Source organism: Amblyomma americanum, chromosome 9, assembly GCF_052857255.1.
Source record: "Amblyomma americanum isolate KBUSLIRL-KWMA chromosome 9, ASM5285725v1, whole genome shotgun sequence".
In the NCBI taxonomy this organism is placed as follows: Eukaryota; Metazoa; Arthropoda; class Arachnida; order Ixodida; family Ixodidae; genus Amblyomma; species Amblyomma americanum.
The window spans coordinates 28801999-28822408 of record NC_135505.1 but is presented as its reverse complement, the minus strand read 5'-3'; the positions used below and the strand labels follow the sequence as shown (position 1 = coordinate 28822408).

Below are 20410 nucleotides of genomic sequence, written 5' to 3'. Positions count from 1 at the left end.
TCGGACTAGTAGCGCTGCCCAAAAAACACAGGTTGTGTTTCAAGGTTGCGCGTCAAGGTTGTAAGAGGAGATGTCATACCCTGGATGAGTGTCGATACAGAACGCAGGACTGAGCTGCATGCGTTGTCGACTCTAGGGTAGAACTTGTCACGTCACCCGAAGTTCCGCAGCTGAAAGGAAAGCAAACGCCGCTGGAAAATGAGACAGTGAGTGGAACACCCAAGTCGAAAGCTGCAATGCCGGTGGTGGTTGGGCAAATAGGGGACCTGCCTATATTGGTGCTTAGAGACAGCGAAGCCAACAGTTTGGGTTCGGAGAAGCCTGGTGAAGCCGAGGATCTTACAGGGGAAACGTCAGCCGTCACGCTTGTAGATAGCACAGTAAGGTACCTTCCTGTAACCAGGATTCTAGTGTCCACGCCATATTATACTGGGCAGGTAGTGGCAAAATGCGTAGACCAACCCATCTACGATCTCATCTTGGGAAACATTACGGGTGCAAGAAGTGTCGAAGACCCCGATCCCGAGTGGAGGGTGCTGGACGTTGAAGAACATCCAAAGAAGGAAAGACCCGTGAAAGCTCAGACGGCTGCAGTCAGTTTCTCGTCGAAAGTGGAGCCAAGAGCTCAAGCGACAGCCCGAGCTACGCAGAGTCCGCTCTGTACTCCTGTTACGATGTGCCTGAGCGTAACACCGGGCGAAATTGCAATTAGGCAAAAAGAAGACCCGAGCCTGAAGGCCTGCTTTGACAGCGTCGAGGAAAACGTTAAATGAAAGAAGAGTCGTACGTCACTCGAATATCAATTGGTAAATGGTCTTCTGCACAGGGAATGCATATTTAGTTCAGGAAGGTGGGTCCAACAGCTGGTGTTACCGAGAGATATGCGAGAGGCCGTGCTACGCTTAGGACATGACGCCACTATGGCCGGACACCAGGGTGTTCGAAAAACGGTGCCAAGGATCACCGAGTAGTTCGTTTGGCCGGGTGTGCAGAGTGACTTTAAGCGCTTTGTTCACTCATGTGACGTGTGCCAGCGCACAGTTCCGAAGGGAAGAGTTGATCCCATACCTCTGGGCAAGATGCCAGCCATCGACCTACCGTTCAGCGAGTGGCTACTGACATTGTGGGGCCAATCTCTCTAGTATCCGCCAAAGGCAATAGATATGTGCTTACTCTGGTTGACGTGGCCACTCGTTATCCTGACGATATTCCACTGAGAACTATTGACAGTATCCATGTGGCGGACAGCCTTCTGGAAATGTTTTCGCGTTATGGGTTCCCGAGGGAAGTTTTGAGAGACCGGGGCTCGAACTTCACATCAAAACTAATGAAGGAGGTAAACCTCCTTTTGTCAGTAAGGCAGTTACTGACAATGCCTTACCATCCCATGTGTAATGGGCTTGTAGAGCGTTTCAACGGCACCCTCAAAAATATGATCAAGAAAATGTGCCAGGAGAGACCTACTGATCGGGATACATATCTCCCAGCTCTTCTGTTCGGTTACCGCGAAGTACCGCAAACGAGCCTTAGTTTCTCGCCCTCCAACACGTTTTATGAGAGAACCGTTAGAGGTCCACTTTCAATACTCAAGGAGGTGTGGGCTAATAAGGAGATTGCATCAGATCTCAGGAAAACATACACATACGTTTTTGAGTTGCGGGACAAGTTGGACGAAACACGCAGGCTTGCACATCAAGGCCTGGAAAGGGCGCGCGAACGCTATAAGGGCTACAATGACAAGAAAGTCACTCGCAGGAATATGAATCCGAGCGACCAGGTTGTAATCCTAATACCCGCGGATCATATTATGTTACTGATGCAGAAGAAAAATGACATGGATTATGAGTTATTGATCAATAACTCGAAGAAAGTTTTCCATGCAAACATGTTGAAAAAGTACGAAGAAAGTTCCCGTACAGTGCGCCCTCAAGGTAGCATGCTCGGTAGTATCCGAGCATACCGATAATGTTGTCGATGTGCCCACGTGCAGTGGGAAGAAAACTGTAGCATGTGATAAGGGGCTAATAAACCCCAATTTGAATGAAGACCGAAGATAACAGATAAAGACCCTACTCCAAAGCAAAGGGGATGTGTTTTCGGATGTGCCAGGCAAAACCGATTTCATGTGTTGCAGATTAGATCTCTCTACAGATAGACCAATCAGCGTGAAGCAATACCCACTACCTTTAGCAGTTCGAGAATCAATTGAAAATGAGGTGCGTTCGCCTCAGCTGCGGAAGGTGGCTGGTTCGAAACCCACCGTCGGCTACCCACCGGTAAAAATGGGTACAAGCGTCCCCCGGCCCGGCGCCCGGCTTCGTCAGGGGTGTACGCTTGGGAGAAGCTCCACAAACCCTGCTGCGCCCACCGGGAAAAGACCAGTTTCGAACACAACCAGCCTGCAAATGTGATTTGTGAGTGAGTTGAAAGGTCGCAAAGAATGTTGCGAGTTAAGTGAAGAATAAATGAGTCCGCTCCGCGAGAGTTTGGCACATGAGCTTAGTGTGACTGAGAGGTCGTGCTCGGCATACAATGCGCCTCTCTTGTTGTCAAAAAACCCGATGGTACTAACCGACTGCGTGTAAAGTTTTGTCAGCTAAATGACATCATAGTACCCAATGCCGAACCCATACCAAGAGCGGACGTGGTGTCCGCTAAGGTGGCTCACAAATGTTTTTTTTTTCTTCTAAATGTGACTTAGCTAGAGGGTATTGGCAAATACCAATGGAAAATTTGTCTAAAGAGAAGACTACCTTTTCGTGCTCTGCGGGTTTATTCAAGTTTAAATTTATGCCTTTTGGTTTGAAGACAGCATCTGCAATATTCACGAAACTGAGGAGGAAGGTTTTGGATGGGCTCCAAAATGTAGAACACTATATTGATGACATTCTTGTGGCAAGAGATACGTGGGAAGAGCATGTAATTACGCTGGAAAAACTATTTGACAGAATTCAACAAGCTAAATTGACCATAAAACCGGCAAAATGTGAGGTGGACTTTGAAGCCATTTCTTTTCTCGAACACAAGCTGGGGATGTGCCGTATCGCGATGAAAGACGACATCGTGAACAAAATACAGCGGGCCCAGACACCGACGACCAAGAAAGAGGTACAGCCGTTCCTGGGTCTAACGGGATACTACGGGGACTTTATTTCCGATTATGCCCACATAGCCGACCCGCTTGTCGAACTCTCTAAGAAGGGGCAAGCAATAAGGTGAATTGGAATACTGAACATGAAAATGCATTCGTGATGTTAAAAGGGTACATGACAAAACCGCCCGTACTGCTTGCTCTGAATCTGGATAAAGAGTTTGTGCTTCGCACTGATGCATCAGACCGAGCTTTAGGAGCCGTACTCTTGCAAGAAGAGAATCGCGTGCTACATCCGGTATTTTTTGCAAGCAAGAGATTATCGACTAGTGAACGCAACTACTCCACGGCTGAAAAGAAATGTTTGGCGGTGGTGTGGGCGGTAAAGAAATTGCACATTTATATTTATGGGAGACATTTCAGGCTTCAAACAGATCATCAGCCGCTTGAGTACTTAACCAAGGCCAACATGAACAATAGTAAAGTCATGAGATGGGGTTTGGCTTTGCAAGAATACTCATTTCAGGTAAAATATATTTAAGGCCAGGGGCGTCTACAGCGCTGTTGCCACCCATCCGGGTGGTGCCCCCACCGCCAACAACACCGGCATCACCTCCACGGGCGCTTGGACCGGGAGCTTGTACGACGCCAGCCCAACCATGTCGAACGCCGCCTCGACGCCGGCTACTGGACCCATACAACGCTGTAGCCACACCGAACCAACCGTGATCACGAACGCCAACCACTAACAGTCAAGCGCTAATAGTAGACGCTGGTGGCACTGTTCCCGGGTCGTGTGTATTTTTATTCTTTGTGTTTTGTGTTAGTTTTGTTAGTTTTGTGTTCAGTGTGTGTGTCACATAGGGTGTATTAAATGTGCGTTTGTGTGAGTACACCTGTCGCCTAGTCCATTCTTTCGGTACGAGTGTGCTCCGGGGAGATCCGTGATAGAGATGCGCGCTAACAGCTGTCGTTGTATCCTGCTTTCACTAATCTGCTGATCTGAGCTTCGAAGGTCCTATCCTTAAAGTGGAAATACCACTTATTTAAGGCATCCTGGAGGCATGCCTTAGCTTCGCAGTTCTCCGCAATCTTTTCGAGCCCTGAGCTTAAAATAATGATCGTTTTTACTGACCTAATGTTATAGCAGCAGCGTACAAGATTTATTTCCTGCTTGACCTGTGTGCCTAAAAGCTGTAGAAGATCCTCTTCGGCAGCTTCAAATGTGAATTTCAGTCCTGAGCCACATTCCTTGAAAACTTTCAGGACGTTGATCCAGCCATTGTCCTGTGTTGTTCCCTCCTCATGTGTTCGTCTTTTTTTGGCTGGTATTTTCTTCTTTAACGTAGTTAAGGGCACTGGAAAATTTTTACCAGCAATGGTTTTTTAACCTACACTGACATCGCACAATACGCGGGCTTCTAGCATTTCGACTCCAGTGAAATGCTACCGCCACGGCCGGGATCGAGCCCGAGTCTTTCGGGTCTGAAGCCTAGCGACACACTTACTGAGTCACCGCGGCGGCCTCGCTGTCGTGTCTGCTGGTTGCCTTGTCGATGATGTGATCTAACCGTTATCTTGAGGAATTCCGTTAAAGAGTCCGTGGTGCTCTCCCATTCTCTGAAAAGCGGGTGCACAGGAAAGTCGAAAAAAGAGCGTGAATTGAAGGGTCTGCCGCCATCAGTCGGAATTCGGCACGTTCTTCTCGGACATCCGACAGACGGACGGAAGCCGCAAGCTGCATGAAGCTGAGGTGGGCAGATTCTTAACTTGATGTACCAAGATAGAACTGTCACTTCGGACTGAGATTCAGATGTGAGGCTGCCAAAGACGATTTACAGTTTTTAGAAATACAAGATAACTCATGTATGCTAGCGCTACAACACAAGGTTTTAATTATTAAAACAAGACCTTAGTTTCAGCTCAGGTAACTCAAAAATAGTGACCAACTGTTTTCTAAAACAAGCCTAAAGAGCACCCTAAATAAGTTGCGTTTCCACTTAATAAACAGCATTATCGAATCTCAGATGAGCAGATTGCAGAAAGTAAAACACCAACAATAGCTGTTAGCATGCATTTCCGGAGAACAGGTTAAATAAGCAAGGTCGACGCATTTGCAAACTATCCAGCAATACGATACAGGTAGACAAACAAATTAACAATCATCCGGTGTGTTCACCGCCTCTGGCTGGGTTTCAAGAAGATGGATGGTGAAATGGTATCAGGAGGGTGTGCTTTTCTCCGCCCCCATGAAACTTGCCAGATCTTCCCATCCGCGCATGGCAAACAAGAGACACCGAACCACAGTGCTCATAATGCCGCAGTATTCGTCATGACAAGCCATTTGTTTATTGCGCCAATGTTGTCGTCTATCAGATAGATTATCACGCGGAACCCAGTACATAAGGCCCAGACAGATCGTTGTTTGAACACACGTCCTCGAGAGCGCGGAAAAAATGTGAAAAACGGAGATCCTGATTGACGCACTGCCACCCGCTCTCTCGCATGCGAGGGGTTAAGCCCCACAAGAATGTTGTACACATACTTAGAGAAAACAACAGGGGACATAGTTAAAGCATATATCACCAAAAACCTGATCTCTTGCATCAGCATTCCTAAATGTTGACACGGTGCGCAGTCTTTTTTGTTGCCTCTTTTCAAACCTTTTTTCTTTTTCGTAATTATGTGATTACATCGCGATTATGTATTGACTGTTCTCGATATCCGTTAAACTCGTTGTTGTTGTTGTTGTTGTTGTCCTCAAGAATATAATGGCGCGTACCCACTGCTGCGGATTGGCCAAGACAGAAGTGGCGACTGACAAGTGCTCAAAACGTTAAACAGTAATAAAATAAATACAAAAAATGCTTATTTGATGGTTAAAATTCTAACACCAGTCTCGGCGAGATTGCTGACTTAAATTGAGAACAGGGGTAAGCATGTTGTGTTTAGGAAGTACTGTTGAATATTGAGATGGATTTTGAACAGCAGTTGCCAGAAGATGAAATTCAGAGAGATTTTAGGATGGTAGCCGCCTCGTGTCTGAAACAAAAGTTTGAATGGCGTAAAGCACATTCCTGTGTCTGCGACCAAGGGTTGAAGCACAAAGAGACAGAGTCAGTCGAGAATCAGCGCTCTTCGTCTGCTCTTCCTTTTCGTCCTTGTGGTCTTTCGCAAATGTTGAAATGAATCATTACCAACTCGGTAACTTGCCCTGCTTCTAAAAAAGAGTGATAATGCTGCGTGACAGCGGCTGTGATCATCAACAAACAAACATTGCAAACATTTGCGACAGTGTTTGATCTTAAGCGAATTCGTTTCCGAAAAACTTGCATGGTAGCAATGCTGATTTTATTGTTCTTGCTACAAGCCGCATAGTGGATTAATTTTGTGAACTCCTGGATACCATTCGCAATTTTGAAATTTTTTGAAGAAATGGCTAATCCTCGAAAAACAAATTAGGGACATGACGGAAGTGTTCGAAAGGTCTGTCAGCACTTAGGATGCTGGTTATCTGCGAAATACGCGCGAAGAGTCACTCGCTTACTGATCAGGAGCATCTATCACATGTTTTCTACAATTGCACGTCATTTTGGTGTGATTGTCAACCACCATATCTCAATTCAATTCAATTCAATTTATTTTGCATTTTTGACAAGAGTACGAAAAATGCGATGGCAGGCAACAAAAAGCTGCTGATTAGCAGCTTGATGAAGGTTGCTGCCCCTATATTTGACAAGTCGAAGGGCGTTAACATACAGCTTCCCACTGAAACAATTTTAGATGTCTGGAATAAAAGCAGGGAAGATCAATTATACATATGTTTAACACACTCTCAATGGACACAATCAAGCTTACTATTCACAGGCGTACATGGGGACATATTACAAGCAATAAGGCACAACTAATAACACTATTGGATATACGTTGGTGCATATGTTACACACTGCAATGCTACCCAAGCACTGGGCATGTCAAGCTACCGTAATACACATCACACAAAATGCACCGTGTTCACACTGCTGTAATATGACAGCAGAAAAAAAACAAAGTTACTTAAGTCTTGATACAATGAAATCTAAGGGAAACCATATAAAGCCACCATTAGATGAAGGACACATAAATTATCGATACAATCGCAACAAATTGTGATTGAGGACTAAGTTAATTACATTGCCAGGTTAAGTTGCAATATCTTTGCTAGAAATGAGATATTTTTTCCAGTCTTTTCTTGAGCTATTGTTTATATTTAGACTTACATCCTCTAAATTATTTAACAGTTTTGGAAGAGAAGTTGCCATCCTCTTGTACCTTTGGTTAGTTCTATAAAATGGGAGCGTCCTGCTCTTTGTGTGTCTGATGTCGCAGGAAAGTCGCAAAGTTTTTGTCAGGTCGCACAGTGTGAGAAAGTAGTAGAGAGAATTTTTCAAGCTGAGTTGGTATTTTAGCAAAAGGTTGAATTCGTATATATGCTTGACAGGAAGAATATCAAGAAGTTGAAATAATTCGCTTGTGTGGGCGTCGTACGAAAAACATTTGCGATGTGATGGATAGCACTTTTTTGCGTAATAAATAGTAAGAAATAAATCCTAATATACTTGTATTTTGCTGACAATTTTCTCTTACACAGTATCGGAATGTTGGGCACCAATGTTCTCCGGTCACGCTCTCGCGGAAGAAGTATATGGTTTGTTAGAATATCCGAATTATGTTTCGAATTTCAGAGACGTCGTTCAAATCGTTGATGACGACATTTAGTTTGTGACTTGCGCAGTGGAAAAGTAGCGCCTTCGGGAACTGTTTCTGTATTATTTTGTTCACTCCAGCTTCTTTTTAAGCCATTGTAGAGCATCTATCGTGGCCCCGTTCAACGAGGCTCGAAAGAATCAGCCCGGCATTCGTAAAAAGCTTCAATATTGCAGCGGCGATGCGAGCGGAATTTAATTGCTCCAGTTCTACAAATCCCAAAAACTGCTCTCCAGAACGCACCCTTCGGCTCCCGCCTTGTCAATAAAGCGAACGTGTATAGACATCTGCTCTTTTCCTGAAATACTTGCAGTTTCGTCAGCAAGAAAGGAAAAGCAAACGCTGTGTTAGCTCCGGCAACTATCTGCTCTCTCAGGATGCCGCCAGAGATAGTGATGATCTCGTTCTGGACGCGGACAGGAGTGTACTTAGCATTGCCAGCAGAAGAACCGAAGTGCTCATGAAGTCGAGTATTTCCGAAAGTCAAGGAGATCATTGAAGACTCCACTATAGAATTGCTTGCCGCGAATTGGCAAGTCATGCGTCGCGCAAAAGACAATGGTGGAGACCATTGGAAATAGTTTCTCACGAATCCTTTCAACTTGCTCGTGCAGTGGTCTGTTCAACTGCTGTACAACAGGTAGCTGCTTGCCTCTCATCACATCCATGAAGTTCTGTGAGGACGTCATTGCCTCCTGTGCGATTGGGATTTTATGTGATCCCTGCACGCCTCGTGCATTTTTCTGTAGTTACTGAAAGCGCGCATGATAAAACTACCTTGAGTACCCCGGTTAACACGCGGAGGAAAAGTGTCGCAAAAACGACAAAGGGCACCTTTCGCTTTCATTGAGCACGCAAGCCAAGGGGCGTAATCTCTAAGCCATCAGTGGCGAACAGGCCTCTTTCCAGGTGTTACATCCTTCTTAAAGTCGTATGTAACATTTGGCGACCTTGGCTTAGTAAGAAGACGTAACTTCAAAAAGTCCGGGATGCCAGTGAGTTTAGCTTTGCCTAGAAACCGTCCTAGGTCATATTCTTGAGGCGAGTTACTTATTTTCTTACTGTTGTCTTCTCCGGATTTCAATCCCAAGCAAGGAGAAGGGGAATCGTCTTGGCTTACTGCGTCACTGGAGCTCACTGTTGGCGGTGTCCCTTCCATGAAGTCGACGACATCGGCTACTGTCCGATGATGAAAGCTTGCATGTTCTGGTCAAATTCTACACCGTTGTCACATGTCACACCAGAATCTTCAGGGGAGCAGTCGGATAACGCTTCGTCAGACAACCGCTGACGCTTAAAAAAAGCGTCGGATGTCCATCATTAGGGACCGCGGGAGACAAAGCTGGCTATGGAGTTCTTTGTGGTTGATAGTGTTGGAAAATATATACACATTGATTGGAAAAACAGTTGAACCCGTACGTTGAAAACAAAAAAAAAATGGATATATATATATATATATATATATATATATATATATATATATATATATATATATATATATATATATACAACGAAAACATATTTACAGGATAAAGGCACACTCGCAGCTTCATACACCTCGCTCGATCTCGCTCGTGCATCCGCATAGTCGAGAAGCCGCACACACACTGCTCGTCGCTCTCTCGTCCGCTGTCTTGGTTGCTCTCAGCTACGTTGACAACCGGCCAGTTAAAAACACCGAAGAACAAACAAACACAGAGGCGCGCACACGTGCAAGTCTTACTTGCCGCAATGTCCCCGAGCGCGCACTTTGGGGCTGAAAGGAACGCCGCGCGACTTGCGAGGGGAAAGGACACTCGCCACTCCAGTCGTAAAATTTGTTTTGTGTGTTCTTATGGGGTTTAGAATCCCCAAAACAACTCAGGGTATGAGGGACGCAGTAGTAGAGAGCTCCGGATAATGTTGACCACCTGGGTCTCTTTACCATGCACTGACATCGCACAGTACACGGGCGCCTTCTGCATTTCGGCCCCATCGAAACGCGGCGCATCGGCCGGGATCGAACCAGAGTACTCGGGCTCAGCAGTCGACAGCACTACCCGCTGAACCACCGCGCCGAGGCTCCAATCGCAAAATGTTAAGAAGGCATTCACAGCAACAAACATATACGCAAGGAAACGACACCATAATTTCTTTTGAGTGAGCAGAGCCAACTCAGTTGACATTCCTTTACGGAATCCGAACTGCTGTGGTGATATAATAGAATTTATTTCCCAGAACGCAGTGACACGTTTACAAAGTTTTTTTTATAGCTTTTTTGATCTGATAGGCACAACCGAGAGAGGGCGATAGTTCGAGAGCTCACTCTTATTCCCTGATTTAAAAAGAGCTGTTACTTTGGCATGCTGCATACTTTCGGGAAAGATTCAAGTAGAGAGGAAAACATTTATATGCGTGTTGTAAACTAGGAAGCGCAAAATACCGGAAGAGGGACAGAGTAAGGGACTCTGTCCCTCTTCCGGTATTTTGCGCTTCCTTGTTTACAACATGCATCACCAACTATCCCGGCAGCTTACTCTCCTGAACTGCATTTATATGCGTAAGTGCTGGAACCAAGAGATCTAAAACAAATTTTATCGCCCTAATCTGGAGGCCGTCTATATCACGTGCCTTGCTATTCCTTAATGGCATGAAAACCGAATGAACCTCTTCTGGAGTTGGGAGAAAAACCGCGCTATTCACACTCGGATCACCCAAATGTTGTGTTGAAGGAACAGAACAAACGCTCTTGGCTAGATGTACAAAGTAGTCATTCAATATGTCTGCCAACTCCTTGCCTTTAACTCGCTTCCTATTTACTATTATGTCTAACTCTTCCGCTTGGTGAATACCGCGGTTCTGAAGTTTAAGTTTACGCCATAATACATCCCGGTGAAGTTTGTTTGCACTCAATATATTCTCAAAATAATTATTTTTAACATTCCTTTAAAATTTTGTTACAAAGTTGATATATTTTTTGAAAGCAGAGAAATCTGCTGAATTCCTGGTTCAGAAAAATTCTGAAAACGAAAATTTTTCTTCTCGATCGTTCCCAGGCACTCATTGGTGAGCCATGGCTTACGTATCTTACCATTCTTCGTAGCCTTTTTGAACTTAAAACAGTCCTTGTATATACTTAACAGCACTGCCATGAAAATGCTATAAGTGCTATCAGGATTGCTATTCCTAAATATCCGGCTCTAGTCTTCGTTTTGAATTCGAGATCGAAAAGCATTTAGCGTTTTAAGGTTTATTTCTTGTGCATGGTTTGACTCACAGTGATTCGATGTTTTAAAATTTTCAGTGGGCTTGCTAAACATATAAATTGGTAGGTGATCGCTCATGTGTGTCTCAATAAAGTCGGATGATACAGTCTTCCGTACTGTTTGTAATGAAAAAGTCAAGCAAACTTTCGGACACAGAATCGAAAACCTAAGACCCATCTCCCTCACATCGGGCCTCGGCAAGCTGTACGAGAGAGTGGTAACATTAAGACTACAACAATACATGAATGATCACGAACTCTATCCCAACAGTATGTTCGGATTCAGGGCGAAACTGTCGACCCAAGATGTACTTCTAAAAATCAAAGAAGGAGTTCTAAGTAACGTCCCTAGGAACGGAGAGACCGTAATAATGGCACTGGATATCAAAGGAGCTTTTCACAACGTAAGGCACGAAGCCATCCTGACAGGCCTGGACAACCTGATCTGCGGCAGAAGGGTCTTCAGCTACGTCAAAGCTTTCCTCTCAGATAGAACAGCGACGATAGGGCTGGGAGAACTCCGCTAGGAGAAGTACCACATCCCTAACAAGGGAACTCGCCAGGGCTCAATCATCTCACCTATGGTTTTTAACGTTGCAATGATCAGCCTTGCAAAACAACATAAGGAAGTGGAAGGAATACACCATGCCATGTATGCTGACGACATCACCATCTGGACAAATACGGGCTCACTAAAAGAAAAGGAAGAAAGACTACAGGAGGCCGCGACCTGCGTAGAGAACTACGTAAAAGCGAGAGGGCTAGCATGCTCCACCGAAAAATCAGAACAGCTCAGAGTCTGGAGAGGGAAACAAAACCGCACAGTCCCGAACAGCGACGAGCTTAGGCTCAACGTCTACCTAGAGGGAAAACCCATGCAAGAGAAAACACTCATAAGAATCTTGGGCATGTGGATACAATCAAACCAACGGTGTACACATGCACTTGCTCTACTCAAAGCTTCCACCCTACAAGTTGCCCGCATGATCATGCGCGTATCCCATAAACGCTCGGGCATGCGAGAAGAAGACAAGCTAAAGCTGGCCAGGACCCTGGTGATCAGCGAAGTCACCTACAGTCTTCCATACTAAAATCCAATCAAAAGCGAAATCCAACAGATTGATGCAATTATACGCAAAGCATACAAAACAGCACTCCATCTACCACAATGCACATCTACAGAGAAGCTTTTAGCACTAGGAATTCGTAACAACATTGAAGAACTCAGAAAGGCACAACACGTCGCCCAGTTGCAGAGACTGTGCAGACTCTGTCTGGCAGGGAACTTCTGCAGAATTTGGGATGCAACGAACAAATACAAGAAATCCACGAACCGCGACTATCCCGGACGGCATACGGGGCACAATTAGAGTGACTCCCATCCCCAAGAACATGGACCCCAACCTACAAAAAAAAAACGCAGAAAGGTGATAGCCGAGTACATCCAAAAATCACTAGCCCCAAAGCAACAACGGTGTATGTGGACACAGCCACATACTCCAGAAGGACGGGACAAAACAATCCCAACGCGGTAGCGGCTGAGATAGTCTCAAACGGCATGCCGAAACTTCTTGTTAGCCAGAATAGCTCACACACTCCGCTCTGGGGACCGACCCAAACAAAGCACAGAAGAATCAATAAAACATACTTTAGTATGGACGCCGAGACACGCGGGAGTGGAAGGCAACCAAGCGGTCGACAGGGTAGCTCGATGGTACACTTTTTACCGAGCTCCCCCCACAAGCGACCTCGAGGAAGCCGAACCTGTCCCTAGAGATTACTCGGCAATCTTAAACCAGTACAAGGGATGCAGGAAACGGTACCCCCCCACCACATAAATATCTCTCCAGGGAAGACGCCGTCGCCTGGAGGCTGCTACAGACGGGCTCATAACCGAATCTAAATACACTCAACAAAATACAACTCACACAATACACACGCAAGTGCCCCTGGTGGCATGAAACACCCGCGCTCTATCACATAACGTGGGCCTGCCAGAAAATAGAGGTGGAACCAAAAATACCAACCCCGAGTGCGGAGCAGTGGGAAGAAATGCTCTCCAGCGACCGCCAGGACGTCCAACATGGGCTAATCCGCCTAGCACAGCTGGCAGCGGCATCCAGCGGAGTCCTGGACTAGGGGCAGACGACCATTGCTAAGAAGATGGAAGACACCATCTGACTCCGCCAAATTCCTCACCTACTCTGTAGAGCTCAATAAACGTTTTCCTTCCTTCCTTCCTTCGGACATAGTGGTTATTCGTGTGGATTGTGTTATGACATTTTTGTACACACATAAATTAAGAAGTTCTAGTTGACGACCAATGAATATATGGTGCAATAGGTTAATGTTAATGTCACCCCCCAGAGTGACACACAACTTATTAGTGCAAGCGAAATTGATCAGTCTTTCTAAAAATCCCAAAAGCGCATCGCTTTCACCATCAGGCGGACGGTACAGAACAACAAACATGGATTTCAGGCACTGTACTGTCAAAACATCATAATCTGGTGTGATTGCAGAAAAATCTTCCACAATGCTGCATGAAAGGCGTTGTGATTTAAGCGGCATCACACGTCCGCCACGGTGACAAGTTCTATTTAAGAAAAAATGTTTCGCAGCCAGCTAAGGAAAATACATCAGCAGATGTTGTACCAAGTTTCAGTTATCATATTAACATGAAATGAAAAACGGAATTCAAGAAGGGAAGTCGTGAATTTGTCGTATTTGTTCCGGAGGGACTGTGCTGTGAAGTGCAAAAAGGAAACATAGCCATCTGTTGGTTGCTTGATAGAATCCGCTGCAATCATCGCAAACGAAAAATTCAAGTTTCTCCTGAAATATCAACTAGACTATCTTTTTCAGATTTGCATCACAGGTGATGTACACTAGGTTAGATGTTTCCGTCTGCCGTGCGAACACCTTTCCGCCACGCACCCATGCAAACCGCTAGCGCATTTCGTCTTTCCTTTCGATGGTCATTCCGAGCAATTTTTTTTTAGTTGTGGGCGCAAGTGTTCATTTATGTACACTGAATGCTCATTTTAATATCCTAGCTTATCCACCGGGAAACGTTTTTTGCGTGGTTTTTCGAGTACGCACCACGCTTTGTTCGACTGTTGAACACCGCCACAATCATCGGCTCGGCAGAGGCATTGCGTGTTGTTACACGGTGGCATATGCCGACATCGTCATCGCTTCTCGGTTCTCCAATCACGTCGCAACCTTGTCTATAATACTGAATAGGTTTTCTTCTGCTGCATGTAGAATTCCTTTCAGTTCAATGCACTTAATCCGGGAATACTGATCATGAGCCACGATTTTTTGGGAATTTTTGATGGGCCTATTTTTTTTTCACTCTTTCAAGTTCCTGGGTCAGTTTTTCTTGGTTTGCCTTTAGTGCGACATTTTCGTTCTTAACCTCGGCGCATTCATCCTTGAGGTCTTCATATTATTTGCTAACAAATTCCAATGAGTTTTTCAACTCTCGAATTTCTTTGCGAAATTCGCGCTTCAGGTCAGCAATGTCGGGTCCTCCCATAACAAAAGTTTTACCGCCGCAGTATTCTTCGCACAAAACTTAAAAACTTCGCGCAAAACGTCAAGCGGCAATTCGCTGCAGGGGCAGTAGAAAAAAAAAGGAAAAGCTAAATCATTCGAACCTGTGACTGAATGCAGAAGTAAGAGCCTAGTGCTGTCCCGCTCGCTGCCCCGGCTGCCAAGTGACCGCGAGAATGGTGGCTTCGTTCTTATGAGCAAAACAGATGGTGACGCTCAGTCACGTGGTTACAGCGATGCAAGATGTTAGAATTCGCTGATGCCAGTACAGCCGCACCCTCGATGCTTAGTCAGAAGCCTGTCGATGAATCGTGTAGGCACATGGCAATAAATCCGCAAGTATGAGCCTCCAGCGGTCCCGTTCGCTGCCTCGGCTGTCATGCGATTTTCTTATCATTATCCTCTGTCCATGCGGAGTAGGAGGCTAGAGAACTCCTGGCACGGCCTCCTTTGCATCCTTTTATCAGTTGTACACACCCTACTCAGAAAGGTAAAAAAGAAGATACTCTACCTTGTCGTCGAGCGTAAGCGTAAGAATGAAATGCATTGCATTAAAGCCCCATCACATTCCGTGACTACTCATGGATGGTGGTAGCCACAGATAAGCACTGCACAGGGCCTGGGCTAAATGTGCTTCTGCCTTTGTTCGCTCGTGTTCAAGCTGGACACCGAGCATGGCCGTCCTGCTCGTCCTGTCGGTTGAGAAGTTGCGTCTATCTGGTTTTTTAAGTTGAATAGCACCCCAACCTGCCTTCTTTGCTCTTTTTTGCTTTACGTGCCGCAGTGCTTTGTGGCTTCTTTCTTTAGCACTGAGTAGCTACATAAAGCTGACATTCGCGACATACATATTGGATCCAGCCGCCGCGGTGGCTGAGTGGTTATGGCGCTCGGCTGCTGGCCCAAAAGACGCGGGTTTGATGCCGGCCGCGGGGGTCGAATTTCGATTATATTAGTCATACTATCCTTTTGAAAAACTGCATCGTTATGGTATACGGGGACATGTTTTGGCTCTGCTCAAAAGTCACCTATCAAATAGATTTCAATATGTCGCCATAAATGGTTTCATTTCTCACAGATAAAAATAATTTCAGGAGTCCCACAGGGTAGCATTTTAGGCCCTGTCCTATTTAATTTGTACATTAATGATATTGTACACATCTGCTAAGATACCAAGTTCGTTATATATGCCGATGACACGAGTGCTTTGGTGCCATCATGTTCTGAAGCTGAAGGAATTACTAAAGTAAATATTTTTTGCGCAAATTCGACTCGTGGACTTCCAGCAATCAATTAAAACTTAACGAAAACAAAACAAATGTAGTTTTCGACCAAAAAATAAACAAATTTCGTTACAAGGAACCGTAATGTTTAGATTGGCAGCCACTGATGTGGTAGATACTGTCAAGGTGTTAGGGGTATATTTTACTTCAACTTTACAATGGAATGATCATGTAAACAGTCTAATCACCAAACTGAGCTGCATAACTGGAATTTTAAATCGCAACCGCTATACTCTTCCAAAAAAAGTTAAACTAATGGTCTACAACGCTCTCTTTGTCTCCCACCTAACCTACTCTCATTTAGTTTGGGGAACATCAACAAAATTTAATGTGTTGAAGCTTGAAAGGCTACAGAAATATATAGTACGAATAATTGACAACGTTGAATACACAGCACCTTCTTCGCATATCTTTGCTTCGCTTAATTTATTGAAAGTAAGAAATATATACGAATACAAATTATGCAGGCAGTATCGTTTAAGTGTCCAACGAGAGAGTACAGTTTTATGGAAATGGCAGAATTAAGACCCAATTATCCCACCTACAGCACGAGAACTCCAGAACGTTGGAAAGTTCCAAAATGTCGCACTGCATATAAACAACAAACACTCCGGTATAATCTTCGCGATTGTTGAATGCTGCAGAAAAAGAAGTTGCTGATCTATTCAACATCTCTCTTCCAAATATGCACAACTATTTTGTTACTCATGCTCTTTTTTGTGAATCAATGCAAAGGTTTATCATTATGTTCAATTACATTACATTGTTCAATTTCCAAATAAATTTTTTTTCCAGGCGTCCAAATCTAGTGCTCTGTTGAAACTCTTATGTAGGCTTATTTTATTGCCTGATGCGATACAGTGCTGTTTTTTTTCTCTTTGCAACAAAAAAATGTGACTGTCTACCGTCCTACTCTGCTGCTGTATACACTGTAAGGGGGCGAAGGATTTTTCAAGCCGCAAATGTACGGCTTTTCCCTCCACCTCCTTCCACTTCTTTGTGGAGAATAAAACATGTATGTATGTATGTATGTATGTATGTATGTATGTATGTATGTATGTATGTATGTGTGTGTGTGTGTGTGTGTGTGTGTGTGTGTGTGTGTGTGTGTGTGTGTGTGTGTGTGTGTGTGTGTGTGTGTGTGTGTGTGTGTGTGTGTGTGTGTGTGTGTGTGTGTGTGTGTGTGTGTGTGTGTGTGTGTGTGTGTGTGTGTGTGTGTGTGTGTGTGTGTGTGTGTGTGTGTGTGTGTGTGTGTGTGTGTGTGTGTGTGTGTGTGTGTGTGTGTGTGTGTGTGTGTGTGTGTGTGTGTGTGTGTGTGTGTGTGTGTGTGGAGGCGAAATTCTAGAGCCCCGTGTGCTGCACGATGTCAGTGCAAGTTAAAGAACCACAGGCGGTCGAAATTTCCGGAGCCCTTCACTACGGCGTCTCTCATAGAACGAGTCGCTTTCGGACGTTAAACCTCATAAACCATAAGCCATTTTCGATCCTCTCTGCCTGTTGACAACCAGCTATATGGCATGGCAAGAACTGCTAGCACGAGCATCAGGAAGCCACAGCAATTGCAGTAAATATAAGGAGGATGGCGTGAGAGAATTAAAGGCGACACGCTATCATTTCGAACACTATGCCGAGAGCTTGCCTAAGTGGTCCGACACAAGGAGAAACGTTAGCTGCTGTGTTTGTGCAAACGCTGGTTGGAATAGCACTCGGGGCTATAATATATTGTTTTCTTTTTTCTGACTAGCTGCCTGTAGTCTTGACGAAGAATTTCAGTAGTTACTGGATATATGCTGCTTCAGGCTGCCGCAGGTTCACATCGTTTCTGAGTAATGTTCTTCTGATATTGTCAAAAATGTTAGCTATAACCTTAGTATTTATTTAGTACCTAATGCGGACTTTTGGTCGAAGCAAAGGGGGAGGGGTGAGGAGTGCATTAGAAAACATAAAAGCAACAATAAACAAAAAATACCAAGGAAGCACCAGTTTGCCCAATTTTTGATCACAATTTGTAACTGTCTATAAACCAGTGTTCAAGACCGGTATTGTGCGAGGAAAAAAGGATAATTTAAACGCATCTGTTGGCGCATAGTTGGGTAGGTGACTAAGCTGTATAACGTTTTCAGTGCTCCTCTTGTAGAAAGCGTGAAGAATAGAAAGGCTTGCTGACCGTACAGAGTTCTTCGGCCTACCTTTTCTTGACAAAGCTTTGGCATGCACGTCCAACGAATGAAAACGTTTTGTGACTAGTATTATTCTTATAAAAATCCTATATTCAGTGAAAGACTCCACAGCATATAAGTAGCCTTTAAACGAACTCCGCGGCGTTCAGAGCGCAGGTTGCGGGCTTAGACAGCTTCCCTGAGACACACTCAAAACTTAATATAGTACGTGCCTGCTTATAGATCTCGAAAAGAAAACATATCATGGGTTAAGAATCGAGAAAGGCTTCCACCGTTGACCGGAACCAGCTCTGGTGTCCTTGATCTATGCACATTGCAAACGCCTGTGGCCTGCGTTGCAGCAGTAAGAAAATAATAATGAGTAATTTTAGAGTCTACAGAAGTTTACATACCTTCAAATCTTCAAAATAGCCGAAGGCAGCAGATCCTCTTCGGTTCACTTTGCGACTATCAAGAACCATCTGCCAACACTTTACCGCAGAGGGGCTATAGTAAGCTGCTCTCGCAAATGTTTTTGTTGAAACAGTAGATACGAGCGGAGCTAATGACAGTCGGCGCTTCTTGTGTCCTGCAACCGCCTTTATGACAAAATAATATCTTCCTATCATTTTACAGCAACAAAAGACATCACTCAGCAACACGTCCCCACCGTTTATCTCGTAAAAGCAGCTGGAGGGGACGAAAAGGTTTTCGGCGCAAGTATCAATAAAGGCTTTTAGAAGAGCATGTTCACTATCTAAAATGCGTAAACGCATTCTGATAAATAAGAAGAAATTTTTCATTTTGCAGCGTTCTTTTTTTATTTATCCGAAGTTCCAAAGGCGGAGTAGAATATTTCAGAATGCCTAACTCAAGAAACAAAAGCACCACGCTGATGTCTTCCACGCAGTCGGCATAATATTCTCCCATTTTCGTGTGATGTCAACAGTTCAACGAACTTGGCGGTAGTCTAAATTTCTTATTCATTTTCTAGTTTTTCACCTGAGGTCCATTTGCTTCTAACTCGCACAGTGTGGCTACCAGCACTGAATCGCTTTTACGATTTCACATTTTGCATCTTTTTTTGCTCTTTTGCAGAGCGGCTGGCACCCTACAAGCACCTACATGGTGGAATATTCTTCGCAGAATCTGTACCCAAGACGAGTTTCGGCAAGTTCAAGAGGAGGCTGCTTCCTGACTTTCTGAAGTCACTTAAGAGGATGGACAAGCCTAGCATTTAGCAGCCTAGGCCTGAAAGCCGATAATTAATCCAGATGGGGCATTCCATTACACGCCATGCTAGGCTTCCTGTTGTGAGCGCGTTAGTGGACTAGAAATTTATTACAAGAATGAATGTTGGCCTCCAAAAATACTGTGCAGTAAATAATTTGTCTTTGCAAAAGTGAAAAAAACGGAAAAAAAAGTGAAGCTGAAAGCACACCATGCCTTCTCATCCAAAATTCATCCTCATTTTTTTTCGTACTCAAAACTAAATAAGCAGAAAACAAAAAGAAATTCTGCGCAAAGCTCTGGCTGGACTGCTTGCCACTGTCCTTCCGGCATCAGAGAGGAAGAAAGCAAGCTATTGTCTATAGTTTAAAATATTCGTCTAGTTCCTAGCCACATTCGTGAACTGCATGAGCACGCTGCTCTCACCTAATTCAGAATGACATCGCAGAAAGGGCTTAAAATCTAAACACAACATAACCGTTATCAAAGTTAATTTATCTGTGCACTTAGGAAGTCTTGCTGAGGGGGGTAGCATTTTGTGAGGTGAGTCAATTCACATGAGCTATAAACGTCCTTTCCTCCACAAGCATGCACAAAATATTTCAAAGCGGTCCCCACCAGCAACCACGCAATTTCGTCAATTAACCATAAGTAAAAACGCTTTTCCCTGTAAGAAAAATAGCGGTCCCTGCATATACACCAAATTCATCGGTGGCCACATTATTGGATTTAAAAAGCGTAGATCCTTAAGGTCCTTGATATTGAGAAACACCATAAAGAGCAAGGACTTGGGCTAGAATCTTCGAATCACATGCCCAGCTTTCCTGGACATCACCAATTAAGGGCATCTGTGCTCTCGTTGCTGTGAACACCGTGTAACTCAAAAGGACAAATGTTCACTTGTGACTGAGAGAAAAACAAAAAAATACGGAGAGATGGTGCGGGAGCGCAACGGCCTACTCTTCCTATCTGCAGCAGAATCTAGCCTGCAAAAGGCTTCTTTCGCTCGCAGCGGCTAGTTTTACCGGCCGTAGGAAATAAATTAGGTGTACCGAAGATTCAAGTTTCCGATGATTTAATGTATTAAGCGCCGTGCAGCACA

At 44.6% G+C, this 20410-nt stretch overlaps 1 protein-coding gene across 1 annotated transcript in view; it reads left to right on the top strand.

Annotated features, from left to right (window-relative positions):
- LOC144103816 (uncharacterized) overlaps positions 1-20410 on the top strand; it is a 59634-nt gene that overhangs the window by 38687 nt on the left and 537 nt on the right. Inside the window, exon 7 of the mRNA XM_077636516.1 lies at positions 19177-20410. This exon is cut by the window's right edge and continues 537 nt beyond it. Coding sequence (XP_077492642.1) covers positions 19177-19319 — 143 coding nt within the window. The 3' untranslated portion in view covers positions 19320-20410. The remainder of the gene's footprint in view (positions 1-19176) is intronic.